Source organism: Argopecten irradians, chromosome 10 (assembly GCF_041381155.1).
Source record: "Argopecten irradians isolate NY chromosome 10, Ai_NY, whole genome shotgun sequence".
In the NCBI taxonomy this organism is placed as follows: Eukaryota; Metazoa; Mollusca; class Bivalvia; order Pectinida; family Pectinidae; genus Argopecten; species Argopecten irradians.
Window position 1 is genome coordinate 33,264,108 of NC_091143.1, and position 25,270 is coordinate 33,289,377.

The 25,270-nt window shown below is 35.7% G+C and overlaps 1 protein-coding gene across 1 annotated transcript in view; it reads left to right on the forward strand.

Moving 5' to 3' along the window:
* LOC138333699 (regulator of G-protein signaling 9-binding protein-like) overlaps positions 1-25,270 on the forward strand; it is a 51,827-nt gene that overhangs the window by 20,444 nt on the left and 6,113 nt on the right. Inside the window, exons 3-6 of the mRNA XM_069282245.1 lie at positions 8,151-8,317; positions 22,162-22,292; positions 23,226-23,364; positions 23,881-23,984. Of these exons, the coding sequence (XP_069138346.1) occupies positions 8,151-8,317; positions 22,162-22,292; positions 23,226-23,364; positions 23,881-23,984 (541 nt within the window). The remainder of the gene's footprint in view (positions 1-8,150; positions 8,318-22,161; positions 22,293-23,225; positions 23,365-23,880; positions 23,985-25,270) is intronic.

Here is a 25,270-nt window from a genome sequence, read left to right on the forward strand (position 1 = left end):
CATGACTCTTGATCAGAATTATCTCGAATGATTCTCAAAGGAGCATGTATATTCTAACATCCATAACGTCTTACATCCGTAACGAAGTATTATTGACAAAGATGAACAACCTAAAGAATTGGTTTCCTGTCCAATCATTGGTTTTGAACATCACCAATAGACTTAGTAGATGATTTTGTTAGAATGAAGTAGCGATTTGGTGAAATATGATGGATGGAAAGGAAAACTAGGTGTTTCAGGTATTGACATATAATTCTAGATTTGACTATGTGAATTTACACAAATGCTTCGTTGCATATCAATATTTGTGAAGAAATATACGTATACCGTCCATAAGAACGAATTAACACATCATTGACTTCCAAATTACAGAGCTCAGTGGAGTTATACATGCTAAAAATAGTCAGACCAAATGTTACGGATGTAAGTGTATTCTATAGCGACTTATTTTTGCTCCAATATGATTGCAAACACTTTTTACGCATAAGGTCTCTTCAAAATAAAAAAGTATTTGTAAATATAGCACCCATAATAAAAATAATTTCACTGTGATTTATGTTACCTCTTACCATCAGCTTGCGTTACGGATGTTAGAGAGATATAATTTGGCGTAAATATTTTGAAATTATACTTCCGAACGATCAAAATCTAGACAAGCCATCACTAAATTGTATTTTTAATTGCATAATACGACGAGTATGTTATAGTTACACCATCAATCTTTATACAATATAACGTAGTTTGATTATTTTAGTCATTATGTAGGTTATTTATGAATAGTGTTAAGGATGTTAGAAACATTGAAATTGCGGTAAAAATAGCTTGAATGAGTTTTCATCAGAAATTATTTCTATAAACATTTTCTGGCAATTGTTTCGAGTGTATATTTTCGTCTATTGACCATTGATTTCACATTTCCAACGTTTTAAACATATCAGCTTACTGTTCTTTGTAAATAGGATCACATGTCGTTCAATTCATTGTTCCTGTCTATCTTTCTATAACTAGAATAATATGCCAGACCATCTCTTCGTTTGTCCAAATACTCTAGTTGCAAAAAATGAATAAATCTCGCGACAATAATGTTATTTTCTCTAAATTTTTAATGTGGAATTAGTGATTTATAAAAAAATTATGACTTCCGTAACAAAGCATAAGCTGGTTTGAATGATGCATCAAATCCAAACTTAATCATCAAATCGTTTGAAAGTTTGAATATACTTTCTAGATATAGTCGAGGCTAATTTTCAATTCAAATTGATATGCTGGATAGGGTTTTGTTGCCGTTGTTTTGCTTGATACTTATAAAGTATGACAAATTTATAATATCACGTAATATAAAACAATTGTAGCTGCTACCAAAGTGAAATTCCAGTTGTTATCAAATAACCCAATCCATCATCAGATGATTAGACCTACATAACATGTATAAATATAGTTAATATGGAATTTTACGTTAAGGGATTTTTTATGCTTATTGAATATATTTCCTAACGTCCGTAACGAAATGTCGTCATTCCATTTCTGATAGAGTGTGTGTGTGTGTGTGTGTGTGTGTGTGTGTGTGTGAAAATTTCAGATATTTTTCTTCACATGTTCTTCTTCGATAAAAAAATCTATACCATTGATATTTTGAACGACTTTATTTTTTCATTGTTTTTATATCAAAGTGGGATCATTTTTTGGAATGGCTGTGAATCGCGACAACATAGATGACGCCATAATTTTACACATGTAATGATAATGTATTTTCCCACCTTTCACTGATGTATCACTGGTTTTAGCCAGAATTCTCTGTCAACCCCCTAGGGTATGACAGATTGCGCGCCTTAACCTTTTGAACCTTAAGACAAATACGTGACGTCATGACTTCATGCGGTGTGACCGTGGCGTGCATTGTCGATGACGTCATCAATATTGGCGTTCAGACAACTGAACAATGTTCGTATCGTGGTGAAAATGCTTCTTTTTAGGATTTTATCTCATCTTTTTCTTTTGTATATGAGAGAAAAAGAATCATATCCTACCTTTGAGGGTGTGACAACAAAATCACAACCCTCGGGGAATTCCTGAATGTCCATGAATTACCCCTTATGTTGCGATTTCGTTGTCACACCCTCTAGGTAGGGAAAGAATATATTAATCAGTGCATGTGTACCAAATCAAGTTAAATTAGGATACCCATACTCTTAAAAGCATTTTGAATTTTCTACAAAGGTTTAGTATTGCAAAGGTAATTACCTGTCAAAGACGGGGGATGATTTTGGGACCCCCTGTACATGTTCTGTAAATCTTACATGAGTGGCTATGTGATATGAAATTTATCAAACGAGTTCAATAATTTGATATGCCACGAGCCTTTAGGTTTAAATTTCATACCACGTAGTCACGAGTGTAAGATACTACTTATCACATAACTTTATTTATATAAATATAAGTAAAACTTAAATTAAATTTAAAAAGGAAATTTCGTCTCTATAAAAAACAGTAGAAATATAGCTCAGATGTGACGTTTTCGTCTACTGAGATAATCATGCGACGTCATATATATAGATTTTGACGTCAAAACTACCTGTGACGTCACAATAGTGTTATAACACATGTGTCTTACGATATTTATGACATGGCCGTACGACATTGGCCGAACGGGCCAGTTATGTGCAATCACCATCATAAAAAATGAAAATAATCAAATGCAAGTGCAGCAATGCTAGCGTGAACAACGCAGAAATAAACTATAATATGTTCGTGTACAGTGTACATCGATGTCACACTTTTACCTTGTAATTAACGCATTCTTTGTGGTACTCATTACCTTTAGTTTGTGTTGATATTTATTTGCTACTTAGTCATTTGTGCATTTTTAGTTTTATTATAGTGATACCATGGTATATAAAACTATATCCCTCATATTCCTACCCTTCAAACGATAAACATATTGAAGGGATCGTTGTTGTCTTCTCTATTTTCTCCACATGTTATTTTATTGATTTCTGTACGGACATAGGTCTACTAGCGTCATATCAATATACTGTACATGCATGTGAATTAGTTACATACAAATCTGTATCATCGATCCATCAAAGACACAGCTTAACCCGGTCGATATCGAGTTGTTTTATTCAAACAAAGTATCAGTAAATGTAAACAGAAAATGTTTGAAATTTTCTTCCGCAAATAAAAATCTGGTGAATACTTAAGCATCTTATTGTACTATTTCTAAGACTTGGCATATCACGTAGGTTAACACCCAGTATATATGTGTATATGTGAAGAGGAACCCTTCTCAGTTTTAATGCTTGAAACGCCAGAACCTTTTTTGATAATGTTGTAGCAACTATAAAATTCTATTAGACATCGGTTTCATAATCATTAATTGATTTAAGGTATATATTTTTTTTTATTTCGTTCAGGTTATGAGGGTAAAATGATAACAGAGCACGTGTAAATTATATGTAACCCCGACGAAGGCTCCCATAGCGTTAAAGGTCCACTACCTTTCCGAAACGGCTTTTAATTTTCAAAATGAGAAATGTAAAAGGAAATCGATAATTTTGTAGAGTCACAAAACTTATTTGTTTACCGTTAATACAACACCTATCATCACCTCTAAACAATTTAATTAAAATAAAACTAATGTTAATTTTTTTCATAACGCAGGTCGTCCTATGTTTCCGGCCGTCCACCTAAATACCGTGCGGTAGTTAACTATCACTCCGCCAGACGGCGAAACGGCGAAATGAATATCCGTTGTTATATATATCATATATTACGCAGTAAATCTTGCATATGTTTGGTGCTGTAGCCTTATCCTAGGCCACCTATGTGTATATTGGTATGTTTGTTTGTTTGATTAATTAACGTCCTATTAACAGCTATGGTCATGTAAGGACAGCCTCCCATGAATGTGGTGTGTTGAGTGTATGTTGTGCTAGGTGCGTGTTTTGGGAGACTGCGGTAGTATTGGTATGTAAATAATGCTTTTAAAGAAACCTTCAAATTTTGCTCCGGAAATTATTAAAGGCAGTGTGCCTTTGATGTAAAAGCACCGACTGATGAGGAGAGTAAAATCCGCATTGGTGCTTCCCTGTAGGTCAACATGTCATTACCATTGACATCCCATGCATTCTTATGAGAGAGAAACAAATGATCGGGTCTTTATATGAAATATAATTTTTGTAAGAACAGTGTATGTGAACTTCAGCGAGTTAGTGTGGTCGAATACAAAAAAAAAATATTTTTGTATGTTTCAATATTTTTTGTAAATATTTATACAAGCCCTTACGTTGGACGAGACGTGCGTTGGCCAGCAACATACATCGGTCGACGATTTTTTGTAGGTGCGGACCTATCACCACAGCCTTGTTATCTATATAGAGCCACAAAGTCACAGGGATTCTATTTTTGGCTCAGATTATTTCCAATTCGCCGATTCCGGGATACGAGGGACGTTGATTTGGTCATGTGACCGCGAAATATTAAAGGCACACATTATCCCGTCATAGCGGCGACACTTATAGGCAGAAAATACCAATGTCCGAGTTAAGGTCATTGTCAGCAATACTTGCCCGAAAACGGAACTAAGATAAACTGTTATATTTTGTATTTCTTACTTGTTACTGATTTCTGGGAAAAAATGCCTGCCTATTTGTGAGTGAGACGTCAGATACCGTTGATTTCCAACTGCTAAGTGACAGCTCCATTTGATGCGGTAACTTACACGCCATTTACTTGTGAAGTGTCTAAATTCATTTTTCATGCATATTTAGATTATATTTAATACAATCTGTTTTGATGATAAATGTTTAGTGTTCTGTCATAATGTGTAATTTTCAACCCGTGTACAATCATTACATATATCGACATTTCGTTTCAAATATGCCCAAAATAAAGTCACGTAGTGATGAAAGTCACACGACTAAACTGACTGAATGTTGTATTCCGGAAACGGTGTATTTACGCCAACTGAATCATAATACTAATTTTAATGATACATTCCATGTGGTATATTAACCTGACCTGATATCTAATGTCTGTGTGTTTGGTCTCCCTAAGAGGCTCTCTGTTTGATATGTAAAAGATAATAGTAACGATGTTCTCCATTGCAAGACGTCGGTGTTTTTGTCTAATATGTGTTTAACACAGAGTAGGACGGACTATTTCGTGATTGAAGATGTCGAGACAAAGATGGAAAAGAGATCCCGTCAGTGGCCGGTAATTTAGACAATATGTAAAAGTGTTACATCGATATGGGTGTGTTTAACTAGTGGTTCCGTTTTGTTATAAACAGGGGAGCCACACAACCTACTGAATACAACTACCGATTGAATAACTTTACATTGCTTTGATATGCTCCGACTGAAGGAATGGAGTGTAGTATTACACCGGTACAAACGTCAAACAAACAAACCAGTTAATTGTATTTATAGTCATACATCTTATACAACACATCCGAGCCATATTGACAATATTTAGACGCGTACGAACTTTTAGCACCTAATTCTATAGATCTGCATAGGAAATTGGAAATCTAGCGGCTTGCGTACTATGATCGTGTCCATAAAGCTGAAGAATAATAAGTGATCTACTGCTAAGATCAAACATATAGATCTTATTAAAACAATTCATCCACTAAATGAATTTTGTATTGCAGGTGTCTGGTTTTTCATGCAATTGAACTACAACGCACGAACAAGTACGCCTACACTTGTTTCGTATCAGTTTAAACGTTTTGGGGCTATAATATTGCAGCTTGTCAAGGGTATTTCATTAATATTTCATTAATGTCGTTCGAATATTCAAATAAAATATATTGACACTCTTTGTTGAGGCAATCGACAATTATTTTAGTACCACAAACATCTTAAGGATTATTTTTAAGTGATTTGTCTTCTTTTCTTTTTCGTCAGTAATCCCCTTTTCACAATCTTACTAACTCATTGTAATATATGTATCATGACATGTCTTTATTTTACTTACCGTGATATATGTGTGACATGTCTTTATTTTACTTACCGTGATATATGTATGACATGTTTTTATTTTATTTTGCCTTTTCTTCCCGTCAAAACAGGTGACGCTTGAATAACTGTCTAACTTAACTTTACCCGGCCAGAAGTAAAGTTAGACAGTTATTCGTTATTTCGTTATTCGAATAACGAATAGCGAATAACTGTCCAACTTTACCTTGCTTTGATATGCTCCGACTGATGGAATGAAGTGTAGTATTACACCGGTACAAACGTCAAACAAACAAACCAGTTAATTGTATTTAAAGTCATACATCTTATATAACACATCCGAGCCATATTGACAATCTTTAGACGCGTACGAACTTTTAGCACCGAATTCTATAGATCTGTATAGGAAATTGGAAATCTAGCGGCTTGTGTACTATGATCGTGTCCATAAAGCTGAAGAATAATAAGTGATCTACTGCTAAGATCAAACATATAGATCTTATTAAAACAATTCATCCACTAAATGAATTTTGTATTGCAGGTGTCTGGTTTTTCATGCAATTGAACTACAACGCACGAACAAGTACGCCTACACATGTTTCGTATCAGTTTAAACGTTTTGGGGCTATAATATTGCAGCTTGTTAAGGGTATTTCATTAATATTTCATTATTGTCGTTCGAATATTCAAATAAAATATATTGACACTCTTTGTTAAGGCAATCGACAATTATTTTAGTACCACAAACATCTTAAGGATTATTTTTAAGTGTTTTGTCTTTTTTTCTTCATTCTTTTTCATCAGTAATCCCCTTTTCACAATCTTACTAACTCATTGTAATATATGTATGACATGTCTTTATTTTACTTACCGTGATATATGTATGACATGTTTTTATTTTATTTTGCCTTTTCTTCACGTACTTTCCTTATCCATTTTCACTCTTTTTGTTTTTAAATCTCTTGTCCTTATTTTAGTGTTCTTGCTATCTTTGTTAAAGTTATATGAGCCGTATTTTTCATGCTCACGAATCAAGTAGAGCTTTTAATATGTTATTCATCACCAAAAAATACCAACTTTTTGAAAATGACAGTGCTTTAAATGCATAGGTTTTAATTTTACATGTACAAATAAAAGCTGAAAGTGAGTTTTGGAAGTATTGCCAAAAATCATTTATTTACATCAATAGTGAAGTGAAATAAGTACATACGGCGAGACCATGAAGCCAAATTGTGGTCTACAATTTCATTACACATTTTTATAATGTTCTTAGTAATTATTAAGTGACTTCTGCAGGTATGTTTTCATTTTTAACATATTTAAGGCATAAAAACAAAATTTCTGTGTTATAACTAATGTTTATAAGTCATCTGAAGCCATTTGAATGGTTTTTACAGCTTTATTCATCAAACCTTATGGTTTTTGATAAATAAATGATGAAAAAATAGCATGTCAAAATTATCGCCCAGTTACGGCACATATAACTTTAACTGTTCTTATCCATTCGCATTCCGTTTTTATTTGGAAATCTCTTGTCATTAAGTTCTTTTCGTTTTCTTCTTTTATTTATCATTGTTTTCTCCTCCATTCTCACATTATTTTATTTTGCAATCTCTTGTTAGTTTTCTCCTTTTGGTTATTTATTTTTCTGATGAAGTCTCATTCTTTATTGAATTTGATGTTGATTTGTCTAATCTTTAATTAACTTCAGAAAAGGGGGTATTAATCAAATCGCGGTCATTCAAATGCTTGAAGAGCTTGGGACATTGTCATAACTTAAGCGTCTGCATGAAAAAATCATGATCTATCTCCCTTATCATGAGACTACATCCTTAAATGGTTGTAATCTCAACAATTACCCATAAATCTGAGGGTTTATCATTTCCTATCGTAATCATATACTCACAACCAACGTATAGTCATGGTATATAATAGTCCACTCACCATAATCAAACAATGATCGGATTATATTGAGGCCATTTTAGAAAGGTTTCTTCAGTCAAGGATATGTATCCGTTTTATTGTCTGTTAGCATTATGAGAGTGCATGGCTGTCAAGTCAACAAAATTTCACGGAGTTTTCAAATCATATCTATCAATTTCATGAATATTGTTGATATGTTTTGGGTGCTCGAACTAAGAGTTTCTTTATCCACTTGATTGATGGCTAAAATACATGTGATGATTTCAGATTGTTGTGGAACTCAACCAAGAGACTGCAGTATACTGTACTCTTGTAGTTTATATAGGAGGCACCCAAGACTCCGAGGAACTCCGAGAGGAACTCAAACGTATCCGTTTACGTGGATTAGAGCTAGCACAACTCAACAAACTCAAGCTAGTTCCTTTACTAAACAAGTAAGTTTACATAAAACCATACCATTATCAATTATGGACCTTTTTTGAAATCGATATGGTGTTATCGATATGGTAGAATATTAAATAACCGCTGACCAGGATCATGATTTCATCCTACAATGTTGACATAACACCATATTGACCGAACAAGACCAAGGTTACTATAACTATCTTTAGGGAAACCCATTACATCGATAGTGCTTTAACTAATTCCTGATTTTGTTTCTTTATTTTATAAAATTGTGGTGATTGGCTTACTCCGTATGATTGGTGGCCTTACTCCGTGTGATTGGTGGCCTTACTCCGTATGATTGGTGGCATTCACTCCGTATGATTGGTAGCCTTACTCTTGTAATGATTGGTGGCATTACTCCGTTGTGATTGGTGGCCTTACTCCTTTTACCGTATGATTGGTGGCCTTACTCCGTATGATTGGTGGTCTTACTCCGTATGATTGGTGGCCTTACCCCGTATGATTGGTGGCCTTACTCCAGTATGAATTACTCTATGGTGGCCTTACTCCGTATGATTGGTGGCCTTTACTCCGTATGATTGGTGGCCTTACTCCGTATGATTGTGGCCTTACTCCGTAGATTGGTGGCACTTACTCCGTATGATTGGTGGCCTTACTCCGTATGATTGGTGGCCTTACTCCGTATGATTGGTGGCCTTACTCCGTATGATTGGTGGCCTTACTCCGTATGATTGGTGGCCTTACTCCGTATGATTGGTGGCCTTACTCCGTATGATTGGTGGCCTTACTCCGTATGATTGGTGGCCTTACTCCGTATGATTGATGGCCTTACTCCGTATGATTTGTGGCCTTACTCCGTAGATTGGTGGCCTTACTCCGTATGATTGGTGGCCTTACTCCGTATGATTGATGGCCTAAGATTGTCCGTATGATTGGTGGCATTACTCCGTATATTGGTGGCCTTACCGTATGATATGGATGATTGGTGGCCTTTACTCCGTATGATTGGTGGCCTTACTCCGTATGATTGGTGGCCTTACTCCGTATGATTGGTGGCCTTACTCCGTATGATTGGTGGCCTTACTCCGTATGATTTGTGGCCTTACTCCGTATGATTGGTGGCCTTACTCCGTATGATTGGTGGCATTACTCCGTATGATTGGTGGCCTTACTCCGTATGATTGGTGGCCTTACTCCGTATGATTGGTGGCCTTACTCCGTATGATTGGTGGCCTTACTCCGTATGATTGGTGGCCTTACTCCGTATGATTGGTGGCCTTACTCCGTATGATTGATGGCCTTACTCCGTATGATTGGTGGCCTTACTCCGTATGATTGATGGCCTTACTCCGTATGATTGGTGGCCTTACTCCGTATGATTGGTGGCCTTACTCCGTATGATTGGTGGCCTTACTCCGTATGATTGGTGGCCTTACTCCGTATGATTGGTGGCCTTACTCCGTATGATTGGTGGCCTTACTCCGTATGATTGGTGGCATTACTCCGTATGATTGGTGGCCTTACTCCGTATGATTGGTGGCCCTTACTCGTATGATTGTATGATTGGCCTTACTCCGTATGATTTGGTGGCCTTACTCCGTATGATTGGTGGCCTTACTCTCGTATGATTGGTGGCCTATTATCCGTATGATTGGTGGCTTATCCGTATGATTGGTGGCCATTACTCGTATGATTGGTTGGCCTTACTCCTTACTCCGTATGATTGGTGGCCTTACTCCGTATGATTGGGTGGCCCTTACTCCGTATGATTGGTGGCCTTACTCCGTATGATTGGTTGGCCTTACTCCGTATGATTGGTGACCATTACTCCGTATGATTGGTGTGCCTTACTCCAGTATGATTGGTGGCACTTACTCCGTATGATTGGTGGCCTTACTCCGTTTGATTGTGTGGCCTTACTCCGTATGATTGGGTGGCCTTACCTCTCCGTATGATTGGTGGCCTTACTCCGTATGATTGGTGGCACTTACTCCGTATGATTGGTGGCCATACCTCCGTATGATTGGTGGCCTTACTCCGTATGATTGGTGGCCTTACTCTCCGTATGATTGGTGGCCTTACTCCGTATGATTGGTGGGCTCTTACTCCGTATGATTGGTGGCCTTTACTCCGTATGATTGGTACTGCCTTACTCCGTATGATTGGTGGCCTTACTCCTGTACTCCGTTTGATTACCCGTAGATTGGTGGCCTTACTCCGTATGATTGGTGGCCTTACTCCGTATGATTGGATTGGGGCATTACTCCGTATGATTGGTGGCCTTACTCCGTATGATTGATGGCACTTACTCGTATGATGGTGGCCTTACTATGTATGATTGGTGGCCTTTACTCCGTATGATTGGTGGCTTACTCCCGTATGATTTGGCCTTACTCCATAGATGGGGACTTACTCGTATGATTGGTGGCCTTACTCCGTATGATTGATGGCCTTACTCCGTATGATTGGTGGCCTTACTCCGTATGATTGGTGGCCTTACTCCGTATGATTGGTGGCATTACTCCGTATGATTGGTGGCCTTACTCCGTATGATTGGTGGCCTTACTCCGTATGATTGGTGGCCTTACTCCGTATGATTGGTGGCCTTACTCCGTATGATTGGTGGCCTTACTCCGTATGATTGGTGGCCTTACTCCGTATGATTGGTGGCCTTACTCCGTATGATTGATGGCCTTACTCCGTATGATTGGTGGCCTTACTCCGTATGATTGGTGGCCTTACTCCGTATGATTGGTGGCCTTACTCCGTATGATTGGTGGCCTTACTCCGTATGATTGGTGGCCTTACTCCGTATGATTGGTGGCCCTTGATTTGGTACTTACTCCGTATGATTGGTGGTTATCCGTATGATTGGTGTCCACATTACTCCGTCCGTGATGATTGTTGGCATTATGATTGGTGGCCTACCTTACTCCGTATGATTGGTGGGCCTTACTCCGTATGATTGGTGCCTTACTTGTATGAATTGGTGGCCTTACTCCGTATGATTGGTGGCCCTTACTCCGTATGATTGGTGGCCTTACTCCGTATGATTGGTGGCCTTACTCCGTATGATTGGTGGCCTTACTCCGTATGATTGATGGCCTTACTCCGTATGATTGGTGGCCTTACTCCGTATGATTGGTGGCCTTACTCCGTATGATTGTGGCCTTACTCCGTATGATTGGTGGCCTAATACTCCGTGATTGGTGGGGACTTACTCCGATGGCCTTTTACTCCGTATGATTGGTGGCCTTACTCCGTATGATTGATGGCCTTACTCCGTATGATTGATGGCATTACTCGTATGATTGGTGGCCCGTATCTTACTCCGTATGATTGGTGGCCTTTTATGATTGGTGGGCCTTACTCCGTATGATTGGTGGCCTTACTCCGTATGATTGGTGGCATTACTCCGTATGATTGGTGGCCTTACTCCGTATGATTGGTGGCCTTACTCCGTATGATTGGTGGCCTTACTCCGTATGATTGGTGGCCTTACTCCGTATGATTGGTGGCCTTACTCCGTATGATACTCGTATGATTGGTGGCCTTACTCCGTATGATTGGTGGCCTTACTCCGTATGATTGGTGGCCTTACTCCCGTATGATTGGTGGCCCTTGATTGGCATTACCGTATGATTGGTGGCCATTACTCTACCCGTATGATTGGTCTTATGATTTTGGTGGGCCTTACTCCGTATGATTGCATGGCCTTACTCCGTATGATTGGTGGCCTTACTCCGTATGATTGGTGGCCTTACTCCGTATGATTGGTGGCCTTACTCCGTATGATTGGTGGCCTTACTCCGTATGATTGGTGGCCTTACTCCGTATGATTGGTGGCCTTACTCCGTATGATTGGTGGCCTTACTCCGTATGATTGGTGGCCTTACTCCGTATGATTGGTGGCCTTACTTCCGTATGATTGGTGGGCCTTACTCCGTATAATTGGTGGCCTTACTCCGTATGATTGGTGGCCCTTACTTCCGTATGATTGGTGGCCTTACTCCGTATGATTGATGGTGCTTCACTCCTTACTCCGTATGATTGGCGGCCTTACTCCGTATGATGGGCGGCCTTTATTTTACATCAATGTGGTTCATTGTTGTACAAAATATACAGCGTAATAAACAAAACTTTCAATCTGACGACAAGATGTGATCTTTATATGAATAAAACTTGCCCTCATGTGTCATATTCCTGATCATATCTTAATCCCATACAATTCAGCTGCATGGTCCTACAAGCGTATTCTGTGTGACGAATATCGCAATTGGGGCTCTTTTTTAATTTGCTCTTTAAGGTATAGTGATGTTTATTTTTAACGAATCACAACGAAATGAGGACGGATGATATTTTAAATTATACATTCAATTTATGAGAGAAAGGTTTTACGTTCGAACTGATATAAAAATCCACGAAAGTTTTCCGGATGATACATCTGAGTATCTGCCGGCCTGGGTAGAATAAGCCTTATGATAATACATAAGGTAAAGGTATTGAGATTTCCTTTAACGGAATGATTAACATTTATCAAAATTTCAATTAAATCGAAGATTAAAACTGATTCACTGTACAACGGACGGGGTTTTGTAGGGTTTTTAGGAATCTAACATAAAACAGTTTAAATACATTTAAGAGTATTTCCAATAAGTAAAAAATAACTCTATTTGTTGATAATATGAAAAATAATGAATTGCTAAGAAAATATATCCTTATTTTCGTTTACCAGAGAGTGTATCGTACCAAATTGTTTGTTTGATTAATTAACGTCCTATTAACAGATATGGTCATGTAAGGACGGCATCGTCCCCACAGAGCACATTCTAATACAGAGCCAATTTTAAATGTTAATGACTCATGAATATAAGAAACGTCTTCTATAAGCCTCCGTATAATCTATTACATTCTAAAAGGAAGTGAGCAGTACATGTTTTCTATTTTGTCATATAAAACACATCGAGACTACATTTAATTAGGGGGATGGCAACGGGGTCTTGTTAAATACATACGTAATGATGGGCATGATCTATTTCTCCCAATTACCGTACCAAAGATTATAGTATAGCAGAAATAAATCGATTTTTTGAAAAATATTACAAATAATTTTTTTTTTTTTTTTTTTATTTTTTTTTGAGATTTGAGATTTTTTCTCTCATTATTTTCACATTAGTTTTACTTCTCTCACTAATATTATACATAAAACTTTATTATCTCCATAACACTCCTAACTAGTCTTTATAAAACCGAAATAATGATGATATTTAGTGTGGGCGTTAAAAATGTTTATCTGGAGTGTGTCTCATTGTTTACGTTTATAATCAAATTTGAACTTTCTCATTCTTCAAATATGGGGTTCATCCAGCCATGGTCACTGAATTCTGCGCAGTATCTTTTTAACCGGATTGATTAAAACCCGCGTTCTTTGGCGAATTTCGCAATCACAGTAAATTCACGAAATGTTCATCGCCACAAAGGTATAGTTAAGATAATAGTTTATGATATCTGAGTCTTAAGATACTTCGCATTTACATAAAAAAATCTTTTAAATCCGCAAAAGTTAAATCTTTACTAAACTATGTTTTCAAAAATAAATCGCAAAAATAAGTAGCCGCTAGAAAGACTTTACAGTATGCACTAAATGTAACATACACATCTGACATTGGGTTTACAGTATGTTCTAAGTGTTACATACATTGGGTTTTACAGTCTGTTACATACTAAGTGTATTACATACATTGGGTATACAGTATGTTTCTAAGTATTACATACATTGGGTTGACAGTATGTTTCTAAGTGTGTTCTAAGTCTATCTACATACAATACATTGGGTTGACAGTAATGTTCTAAGTGTTACAATACATTGGGTTGACAGTATGTTCTAAGTGTTACATACATTGGGTTTACAGTATGTTCTAAGTGATTCAAGGTTTTTACATACATTGGGTGTATACAGTCTGTTCTAAATGTTTACATACATTGGGTTCGAATTTACAGTACATACATTGGGTATAACTGTTCTAAGTGTTACATACATTAGGTTTTTTACATTATGTTCTAAGTGTTACAGTCTGTTATACATTGGGTATACAGTACATGTTCTAAGTGTTAACATACACTAAAGTGTTACATACAATTGGGTTTACAGTATGTCTGTTTCTAACGTGTTACATACATTGGGTAACATTACAGTTATGTTCTAAGTGTTTACATACATTGGGTTTACAGTCTGTTCTAAGTGTTACATACATTTGGTGCTTTACAGTGGGGATAATGTTCTAAGTGGTGTTGTTACATACAGTAACATTGGGGGGATTTACAGTCTGTTTCTAAGTGTTACATACATTGGGTTACATACATTGGGTTTACAGTATGTTCTAAGTGTTACATACATTGGGTTTACAGTATGTTCTAAGTGTTACATACATTGGGTTTACAGTCTGTTCTAAGTGTTATAAGTGTTACATATGTGTTACATTGGGTTTACAGTATGTTCTAAGTGTATTTTACATACATTGGTTTTACAGTATGTTCTAAGTGTTACATACATTGGGTTTACAGTATGTTCTAAGTGTTACATACATTGGGTTTACAGTATGTTCTAAGTGTTACATACAGTGTTGGGTTTACATTCTAAGTGATTTACATACATTGTTCTAAGTGTTACATACATTGGGTTTTACAGTATTGGTTTTACAGTTTTCTAAGTGTTTACATGGGTTTACATTGTTGCATACACTGGGGTTTACAGTATGTTCTAAGTGTTACATACATTTGGATTTACAGTATGTTCTAAGTGTTTACATACATTGGGTACCTTGAGTTTACATCACAGTCATTGGGTATACAGTATGTTCTAAGTGTTACATACATTGGGTTTACAGTATGTTCTAAGTGTTACATACATTGGGTTTACAGTCTGTTCTAAGTGTTTACATACATTGGGTTTACAGTATGTTCTACAGTGTTACATACAATGGTTTACATTGGGTTTACAAAGTTTACCTATGTTCTAAGTATGTTACATACATTGGGTTTACAGTAATGTTCTAAGTGTTTAGTGTTACATACATACAGTATGTTCTAAGGTTACTTACCATTGGATTATACACGTATTGTTTTTCTAAGTGTTTACATACATTAGGTTTACATTGGGTATACAGTCTGTTTCTATGCAATGTGTGTTACATACATTGGGTTTACAGTTATGTTCTAAAGTGTTAACATACATTGGTTTTACTAAGTGTACATGTTCATATAGTGTTTTACATACATTGGGTTTACAGTATGTTCTAAGTGTTACATACATTGGGTTTACAGTATAGTATGTTCTACATTGGGTTACAGTGTTACATACATTTGGTTTACAGTCTATCTGAGTGTTTCTAAGTGTAACATACATTGGGCGTACAGTATGTTCTATGTGATTACAGTCAAAATGTTCTAAGTGTTACATACATTGGGGTTCTAAGTGTTACATACAGTACAGTAAGTCTTAAGTGTCTACATTGGGTTTTGACAGTCTGTTATAAGTGTTACATACATTGGTAATTACAGTATGTTCTAACTCTAGGCTTTACAGTGTTTACATACATTGGTATACAGTATGTATACAGTATGTTATGTCTGTTCTAAAGTGTTACATACATTGGTATGTTCTAAAGTGTTACATAACATTGGGTCAGTATGTTCTAAGTGTTACATACATTGGGTTATACTTTGGGTTAACAGTCTGTGTTCTAAGTGGTTACATACATTGGGTTTTACAGTATGTTCTAAAGTGTTACATACAGCTTGGGTTACATCATTGGGTTTACAGTATGTTACATTGGGTATTACAAGTGTTACTATACATTGGGTTTACAGTATGTTCTAAGTGTTACATACATTGTGTTTACAGTCTGTCTAAGTGTTCATACAATTCGTTTACATTATGTTCTAAGTGTTTACATACATTTAACAGTATATTCTAAAGGTGATAGTTTACAGTCCTATTCTAAGTGTACAGTTATGTTATGTTTCTAAGTGTAACATACATTGGGTTTTACATTGGGTTTGACAGTATGTTCTAAGTGTTACATACATTGGGGTTTAACAGTATGTTTCTAAGTGTTACATACATTGGGTTTACAGTAATGTTTCAGTACAATACATATACAGTAGTGTTTTTTCTAATTGTTACATACAAGTCTAAGTGTTACATTCATTGGGTGTTACAGTGACAGTATGTTCTACAGTCTGTTACATACATTGGGTTTACAGTACATGGGGTTTACAGTCTGTTTCCTAATGTGTTACATACATTGGTAAAACAGTGTTACATACATATGGTTTTTTGGGTGTTACATACACATACATATGTAATGTTCTAAGTGTTACAGTTTACATTCGGTTTACAGTCTGTTCTAAGTGTTACATAACATACATTATGGTGGTTTTACAGTATGTTTCTTGTTCTACAGTGTTAATGTTTACATACATTGGGTTACAGTCTATTCTAAGCACAGGGTTACATACATTGGTACATTACAGTAGTCTGTTCTAAGTGTTTACATACATTGGGTTAACAGTCTGTTCTAAGTGTTAAGTGTTACATACATTGGGTTTACATTCTGTTCTAAGTGTTACAGTCTTGTTCCTTAGTGTTACACATATACATTGGTTTACTAAGTTACTACATTGGGTTCTAAGTTCTAAATGTTTACAATACATTGGGTTTACAGTCTGTCTCTAAGTGTTACATACATTGGTTTAACAGTTCTAGTTCTAAGTGTTACTCATACATTCGGTTTACTGTCTATTCTAAGTGTTTACATACATTGGGTTTACAGTATATTCTAAGTGTTACATACATTGGGTTTACAGTATGTTCTAAGTGTTACATACATTGGGTTTACAGATGTATCTACAGTGTTACATACCTTGGGTTTACAGTATGTTTCTTAGTGTTACATACATGGGTATAGCTCAGTATGTTCAAGTGTTACATACATTGGTATGCAGTAAGTTCAAATGAAACAAACATTGGGTTTACAGTATGTTCAAAGTGTTTACAAACATTGGTTTTAACAGTATGTTTCTAAGTGAATACATACACATCTGAATTTTGGTTTTACAATATGTTTCTTATAGTTACAAACAGAAGGTTTGATGTTTGTTTTCTCTTAAATATAGTATGTTATTGGTTATACTTTTTGTTAAAGTGAAAATTCATTTATCTGTCACTCATCTTACATTTTGATGTGAAAATGAGATTGTTTGAAGGTTACCTTGACAATATCTTAAAACAATAATACTGGTTCCACGGCGAAACACACATCCCAGAACATGCACAGATTTATTGTTTTCCAAGTTATATTGATATAATGATTACCGTGTTTGTATTATGTTTCTAAAGCTTTTAAATGAATAACTTTTCGTGGCTCCACAGGAACCCGTATTTCACGATTAAGATAACATAATCTATGTGTGTATAAAGACATACATCTAAAAGATATTATTTCTAAATAGAAACACGGCGGATAGAGCAAAATTGCCATTGGAATTGCTGCATCTGGCGGCCAGCGCTTTCTGGCCAAGGACATGTGATTTTTATACAATATCTTGTAGCCATCATAATTATTGATTTGTTGACCTATGGTTCTTCTTTCAAGTTCTTTGAGAGATTTGTGGTCATTCATTGACTCTCATTCTGGTGCGTATAGTTTGATTAGTTTTTAACGGCGGCATAACATGGTACTATAGGAAGGGACGTACCTGGGGATTGGGTCGTTTTTGACTGGCAATGATCATTTAATTTTGGACGTACGCTGTTTTATATGGTCGGTTTGAGTTTGAATGATGTCGTCATAATTAAGGGCGTACCGATGGGTAATATCGGTCGCGATACCGTGCATTTTTGAGTGGACCATTAATATTTATACAGACCTACTGGCATTATGAGAGGGTGACAGGACAGCTGCCTAGTGTCTCCCCTTATGGCAAGCCGTTTTGGGTTTTTTATCCTATTGAAGCCTGAAGCATTATCTCTTATCTAATTAAAGATAACTCTTCTATTAGGAAAATGAAGTATTCTCTCTATTTAAAATTAAAGTATATCTGTAATTATAATAAAGATAATTTCTCTATTTGATATAAAGATATCTCTAGAATGCCGATTTCTATTTAAAAACATATAACTCTATTTCTAGCTGAAAATAGATATATGTTCATTTACTAAATTACAGAATTATTTCTATTTCAAATTCAGATAATCTCTATTTGAATTACAGATGATGATTTCTTTAGGGGTTCTGTAAAAGAGATATCTTTATTTAAGACCAATAAGCATCCTCTTACATTAGATTGTCCAATTAAAAGATATTATCAAATTAGAAAAAGGCGATAACATAATTGGCCATTGGATATTTCTAGCGCTTCTTGAATTAGAAGATATCCCATATTTTTATAATAAAATAATATCTTTTCATCTTTGTTTTATATGGAGATGTCTCTCATTGGCGCTAGTTTAAATACTGATAACTCTATTGTCAATTTACAGATATCTCTATTTTCAAATATGAGCCTGTCTTTAACTGAAGTAGAAGGTATCGTCGATTTAAAATGAAGATATCTCTATTTAATTAAAGATATCTGTAATTATAATAAAGATATCTCTATTTGTATAAAGATATCTCATATTTAAAAACAGATATCTCTATTTCTACTGAAAATAGAAATATGTTCTTTTAAATTACAGATATCTCTATTTCAAATTCAAATATCTCTATTTGAGTTACAGATATCTTTAATCGTAATGGGGATATCTTTATTTTAAATAGAGATATCTTTAATTATTGTCCAATTAAAGATATCTTTACTTATAATAGCGATATCTCTATTTGAATTAAAGATATCCATATTTTAGATAAAAAAATATCTTTTATTTTGTTTATATAGAGATGTCTTCATTTTAAATACAGATATCTCTAATTCAAATACAGATATCTCTATTTCAAATAGAGATGTCTTTAATTGAATTAGAGATATCTGTAATTACTTTGCAATACAGATATCTCTATTTAAAATAGAGATATCTCTATTTAAATTAAAGATATCTTATTTAACGTGTTTGCTCAGTACGAAGATTAATTTGAAACACAAAGAAAATAATGACCACTCGGATCCTAATTCTGATCAATGTTGATGAAACGCTTGTAATTAAATTGGATTTTAAGATGTATGATAAATGTAGGTCTAATAAACCGATAAACTTGCTATTTGGAGGGGATTTCTGAAGAACAGGACATGGCAACTGCTCTCCGGAAAACAGAACGAACTGTTTCAGCTATAATTGAATTATATTGAAAGCAGATACGTTGTAACACCGTCTGCATTTCCCGCCATTTTGCGTCACTACTGCTTTACTTCCGTCATGCACAAAACGGAGTCAAGGAAGCACAGTCGTTTTTCCTATTTGATAGTTAAATACAGATATATCTCTATTTCATGTCAAGGTGAGCTAATTGTCAATGTTTTGTACGTTTGTATTTAACTTTGTATATCCGGTTTTATTGTCTGTTATTGATAAACAATAGGCAACCAAATTGTCGGCTGTTCCATCAATATGAAAATAAAATGACGCCAAATGTGACCTTGACTTTTGACCCTTAATCCTTGATCTCATGACCTTTCAAAATATCGTCATAATTCCTAGCGCACTAGGATAGGTAGTACTGTTATTTGACCGCGTATTTGACAGCAAGTTCGGATGATGCCTCGCAATATGTTTTGACACATTGGTTGTGTTTCCAGTGTACTTAAGAACTGCTTTACATGCTTTACATACAGTCGTTATTTTATCTATCTTTTTAACCTCGTTGTTTTTATAAATTGGCTGTCCAAATGTTTTCCAAACAGATGATTTGGTGCCTTGCGGCGAAATTAAATCGTCCCACTCCTCCGTGTCGGCCATGCTTTTAAACACATTTCGATCTTATTATGTAATCTCATATTTGATTGGCTAACCATGTTTACATTCATCGCGAAATGACCAATCAAACGCTACCTTACACAGTGCTTGTATTCCCGGAAACAATACTCACAACTATTTTCACTTTCAGAATTTCGATCTTTCGGTGTTTGTTTACAGTTATTCTATTAAAAAAAATTGTTTAATGGAATTTGAAGTTACAATATAGGATTGCTCTTTGTTTTCCACAACAATATAGCGGATCGATACTTGTATCGGATGGAAGTGTACCGCGATTCACCGATGCATCGGTGTATCGTCCCGGCCCTATCGTACAGAAAAGGTCAAAACTTGATCATTTAGAAAAAAAAACATTTAATATTGTTTTCGGGGTGTTTTTTCTGCTAGTAAAGCGTATCGACGTGACAGCATTTGTGCTAAATCAAGATGCTTATATCTTATACTGATACCAAATCCCTTCATATATCACATTTTGTCGTCGAAAGCTTTCATTATAAATGCATAATCTTTTATAGAATCGGGCCCAAGATTATCACGTTTCCCACGGTCACGCTGTATGTTTGTCTTTATAAACACAATATTATACAACTAGAAACTTCTATTATCGTTTCATTATATTGACAAAGGGACTCTCAGATCAGATTCTAATTAAAAGTATCCTAGTTTCATAGCCTTGTATTTGAAGAAAGAATGGTGAACTCCGCTGTCGCCGCTGAAGAAGTTAGAATTATCGCCGTCAGCAGCGTTACACATTGTCTACAACCTCCATGCCATACCAGGGACATCAATGGCCAAACACACACGTGTTAACTCTGCGAGTACTCGGTTATTATCATGCTGGTCTCTAATAAGAGCCTATTCTCACGTCATAGTTTGATGCAATTACCGACGTATTCCTGTAAATCCTAAATGAAATGTCGGCTATTTGCGCAGATCAACAATATTGTGAATGCTGTGGTCAACTGGTTAAGATGTCCCGACATATTACCACAAGCCCTCCAACTCTACGTCGCGACTTCGAACCCCAAGTGGGGCAGTTGCCAGGTACTGACCGCTGGTCGGTGATTTTTTTCTCTGTGTACTTAGGCTCTCCTCCATCATCAAACCTGGCACGTCCTTACATGACCCTGGCTGTTAACAGGACGTAAAACTAAACAAACCAAACCAAACTTAACGTTTTCGCTTCACGTTTTTTTCGGACAAAATCGAAATCCCAGCGAAAATCACATGTTTTATAGCGCTATCTGACTGAAATATTGCAGAACTATGAATATACGGTGCCTGATTTGTGCCATTTCGTCTTTTCGGAACCGAAAATTGAATATCTTCCTTCTCGTTATTTCGTCTTTTTGCCCCGAAAGGCGAAAATTAACAAAACGGGCGAAAAGATGAAAAGTCAAACACGGAAAGACGAAAGTGACGCAAGCTAATTAGCGCCTTTATTTTTCGTCTTTTCGCCTTCAAAAATCGAAAAGACGATAATTAAGAAACCTTAAATTTCGTCTTTTCGGGCCAAAAGACAAAAAATAACAAAAATCAGCGACCGTTATACATGTAATACCATACCAAATGATGATAACTTATGTTTCCGTATAATTAAACTTATTTCTTGTTTAATTAGAATAGGAATGATAGAACTTTTAAACTGTAAATCGAAAACTTAAGTAGTCGCGAAGATATATAAAAAATAAAGAAAACTCGACATTGAAGAGCCTAGACTTAGCGAAAACGTTAAATGATCTATCGAGGTTTCTTTATTGTAAATCCTTCCATAATTGTTTTAATAGACTGTCGAACCCAAATGAATTGTATAATTCTCCGTTTAATTAGGGAGTAGTAACTCTCGTATTACCTTATACTGGAAATATGTCATATGTATATTCGTTTGCCTTGCAGTGCAAGTCTCAGCACAGATGACGCTCAAGAACTGGAGCGACTCTACAAGATATTTTCCGCTTGTCTGGATTTGCTGGAGATACAGCTGATCAAGACTTTGGCGTTAGTACGGGCCTTCCCTCTGCATGACGGTCAGTGTCAAACATCCGGCTAGTTCGCCCGATTTATACACAAAACATAGGTCTATGTATTTCATCTGAGATTTGTGATGATACCAAATTTATTAAGTTTTCAAGAACATTGTATAAAATATTTGTTTTGAGAGAAAATTATTATCATTCCAAAACTATAATAAACAAAACAAGAATGTAACGCTAATACATTTGAACCTATCTTTAAACTTCAGGTTGCTTTCAATGTTTCCCATCAAACAACAACATGCTAAATAACTTCATTTCCCATTATACTTGGTGATATTTAATAGTCATTTATAAAAGACACATTTTATCGTTCTGAAATATGTTTCTGGGCCGATACCCGGGGTTTTGGATTTACAAGTCACGTGATTATATTATTAGTATGCTAAAGATGGTGTTGGTCGATGGTGTTGGTGTGTTTTCGTTTTTATACTCAATCCGTAATATCAACCGTCGCTGTGATAAAAAGCATCTCTCTACTTCTAAATAATTCAATTTTGCTTGTTACGAGGATTTTCATTGCCTTAAAAATTTACATTATCAGCCCTAAAGGAAAAAATGGCGTCGCCGTTTGTGACGTTATTCTAATTGGCTGAGATGACGGCGTAATGATTTCATTGACAAAAGAGTCCCAAAATGAATTTTGAGTATTGAAGAGATTATCTTTAGTAAATTGTATCATAAGGATAAATTTGAATAGATCTTTTATGTTATGGAGATATAACACAAAAATCTGAGTGTACTATCATCATATACCGCTTCGCGGTTTTTTTAGAGTACACTCAGATTTTTGTGTTATATCTCCATAACATGAAAAATCTATTCAAGTTAATCCTTGATTATGAATAATTCGAATTTTTTTCTGTCCCTTGCACTTCGAAACGTCGAGGTTTGTACCTTTGATTGGGTCATGTCATTCGTTGTCAGGACAGACAGTATTGATTAACACTGGAATCACCGAACCGTTTCTACTATGCAAGCACACTAAGATATTGGTGGAGAATCTTGATACCTCTAACTGCAGTAAGACGCTATTGGAACAGGAAGAGATTCGAGGGTTAGAAAGGTAAACAAACATTTGTTGTCATAGCATCGCCTTAAATATCCATCTACAGGGGGCCGATGGTTTAACTGTCATAAATCGATACTGAAATCATTTAGCATACAAAATCATTTATTTCTAATTATAACTTTCTATTTTCTAGTCCCCTAAATCGCTTAGGTTGTACTTACGCAAAATTTGCATTACTAGTAATAACTTCGTTCTTTCGAATCTTCCGGATTCCTTCGGTTACACTTGACTTCAATATGCCATTTCTAGTATTGACTTCATTTCATTTTTCGTTTCCTTAGGTTACAATTAACCAAAATCTTTCATTTCTAGTGATTGAGTAATAATTTTCTATTTTCTGTCATCCCAAGATTCGGGTTGGTTCAATAAATCAATGTTTGTGTAAAGTCACCATGGAAACAGTTTAAATTCATATACCTGTTATTATCGAATGAGATTGCAAACGATGTATCGATTTCGTAAGATAATTAGTAAACATTTATATCAATGCTATAATATCCTATATTGCAGGGATGTGAATGTTTTACACGACCTCATATATAATATCAACCAGCTAGCGGATATTAATCCGTGGGCAGACTTTGAACCGCCACCTAATAAACATACTAACACAGGTAGGTTAGACAGCTGAAGACATCGTGGTGTAACATGCATGATCTGGGAGAACACGCCTTGTCTGAAAACTGGGACTGTCGACTACATATTTAGATTAAGACGACTATGTGTCTTGAAATCAGCGCAGATTTGACAATGTCGGAAAACTATAAAATTGTTTAAACCTCGTTAACTATAAGAGAATGGTGAATATTAGAGCAGTGTTATTTAAGCATTAAACTAATTTCTTATGGCATCTATGATCTATATAGATGTCAGAGCTTTGCAGACAATATTCATAGTGCTCACTAGCGAATGTTCCAGCAATAGTGATACCCTCTCTAGATGTGGTCATGACAGTTCTCTGATTTCCAGTAATAGTGATTCTCTCTCTAGATATGGTCATGATAGTTCTCTGAATGTTCCAGCAATAGTTATACTCTCTCTAGATGTGGTCATGATAGTTCTCTGAATGTTCCAGCAATAGTGATACCCTCTCTAGATATGGTCATGATAGTTCTCTGAATGTTCCAGCAATAGTGATTCTCTCTAGATATGGTCATGATAGTTCTCTGAATGTTCCAGCAATAGTGATACTCTCTCTAGATATGGTCATGATAGTTCTCTGAATGTTCCAGCAATAGTGATTCTCTCTCTAGATATGGTCATGATAGTTCTCTGAATGTTCCAGCAATAGTGATACTCTCTCTAGATATGGTCATGATAGTTCTCTGAATGTTCCAGCAATAGTGATACTCTCTTTAGGTATAGTCATGATAGTTCTCCGAATGTTCCAACAATAGTGATACTCTCTCTAGATATGGTCATGATAGTTCTCTGAATATTCCAACAATAGTGATACTCTCTCTAGATATGGTCATGATAGTTCTCTGAATGTTCCAGCAATAGTGATACTCTCTCTAGATATGGTCATGATAGTTCTCTGAATGTTCCAGCAATAGTGATACTCTCTCTAGATGTTGTCATGATAGTTCTCTGAATGTTCCAGCAATAGTGATACTCTCTCTAGATATGGTCATGATAGTTCTCTGAATGTTCCAGCAATAGTGATACTCTCTCTAGATATGGTCATGATAGTTCTCTGAATGTTCCAGCAATAGTGATACTCTCTCTAGATGTTGTCATGATAGTTCTCTGAATGTTCCAACAATAGTGATACTCTCTCTAGATATGGTCATGATAGTTCTCTGAATGTTCCAGCAATAGTGATACTCTCTCTAGATATAGTCATGATAGTTGTCTGAATGTTCCATCAATAGTGATTCTCTCTCTAGATGTAGTCATG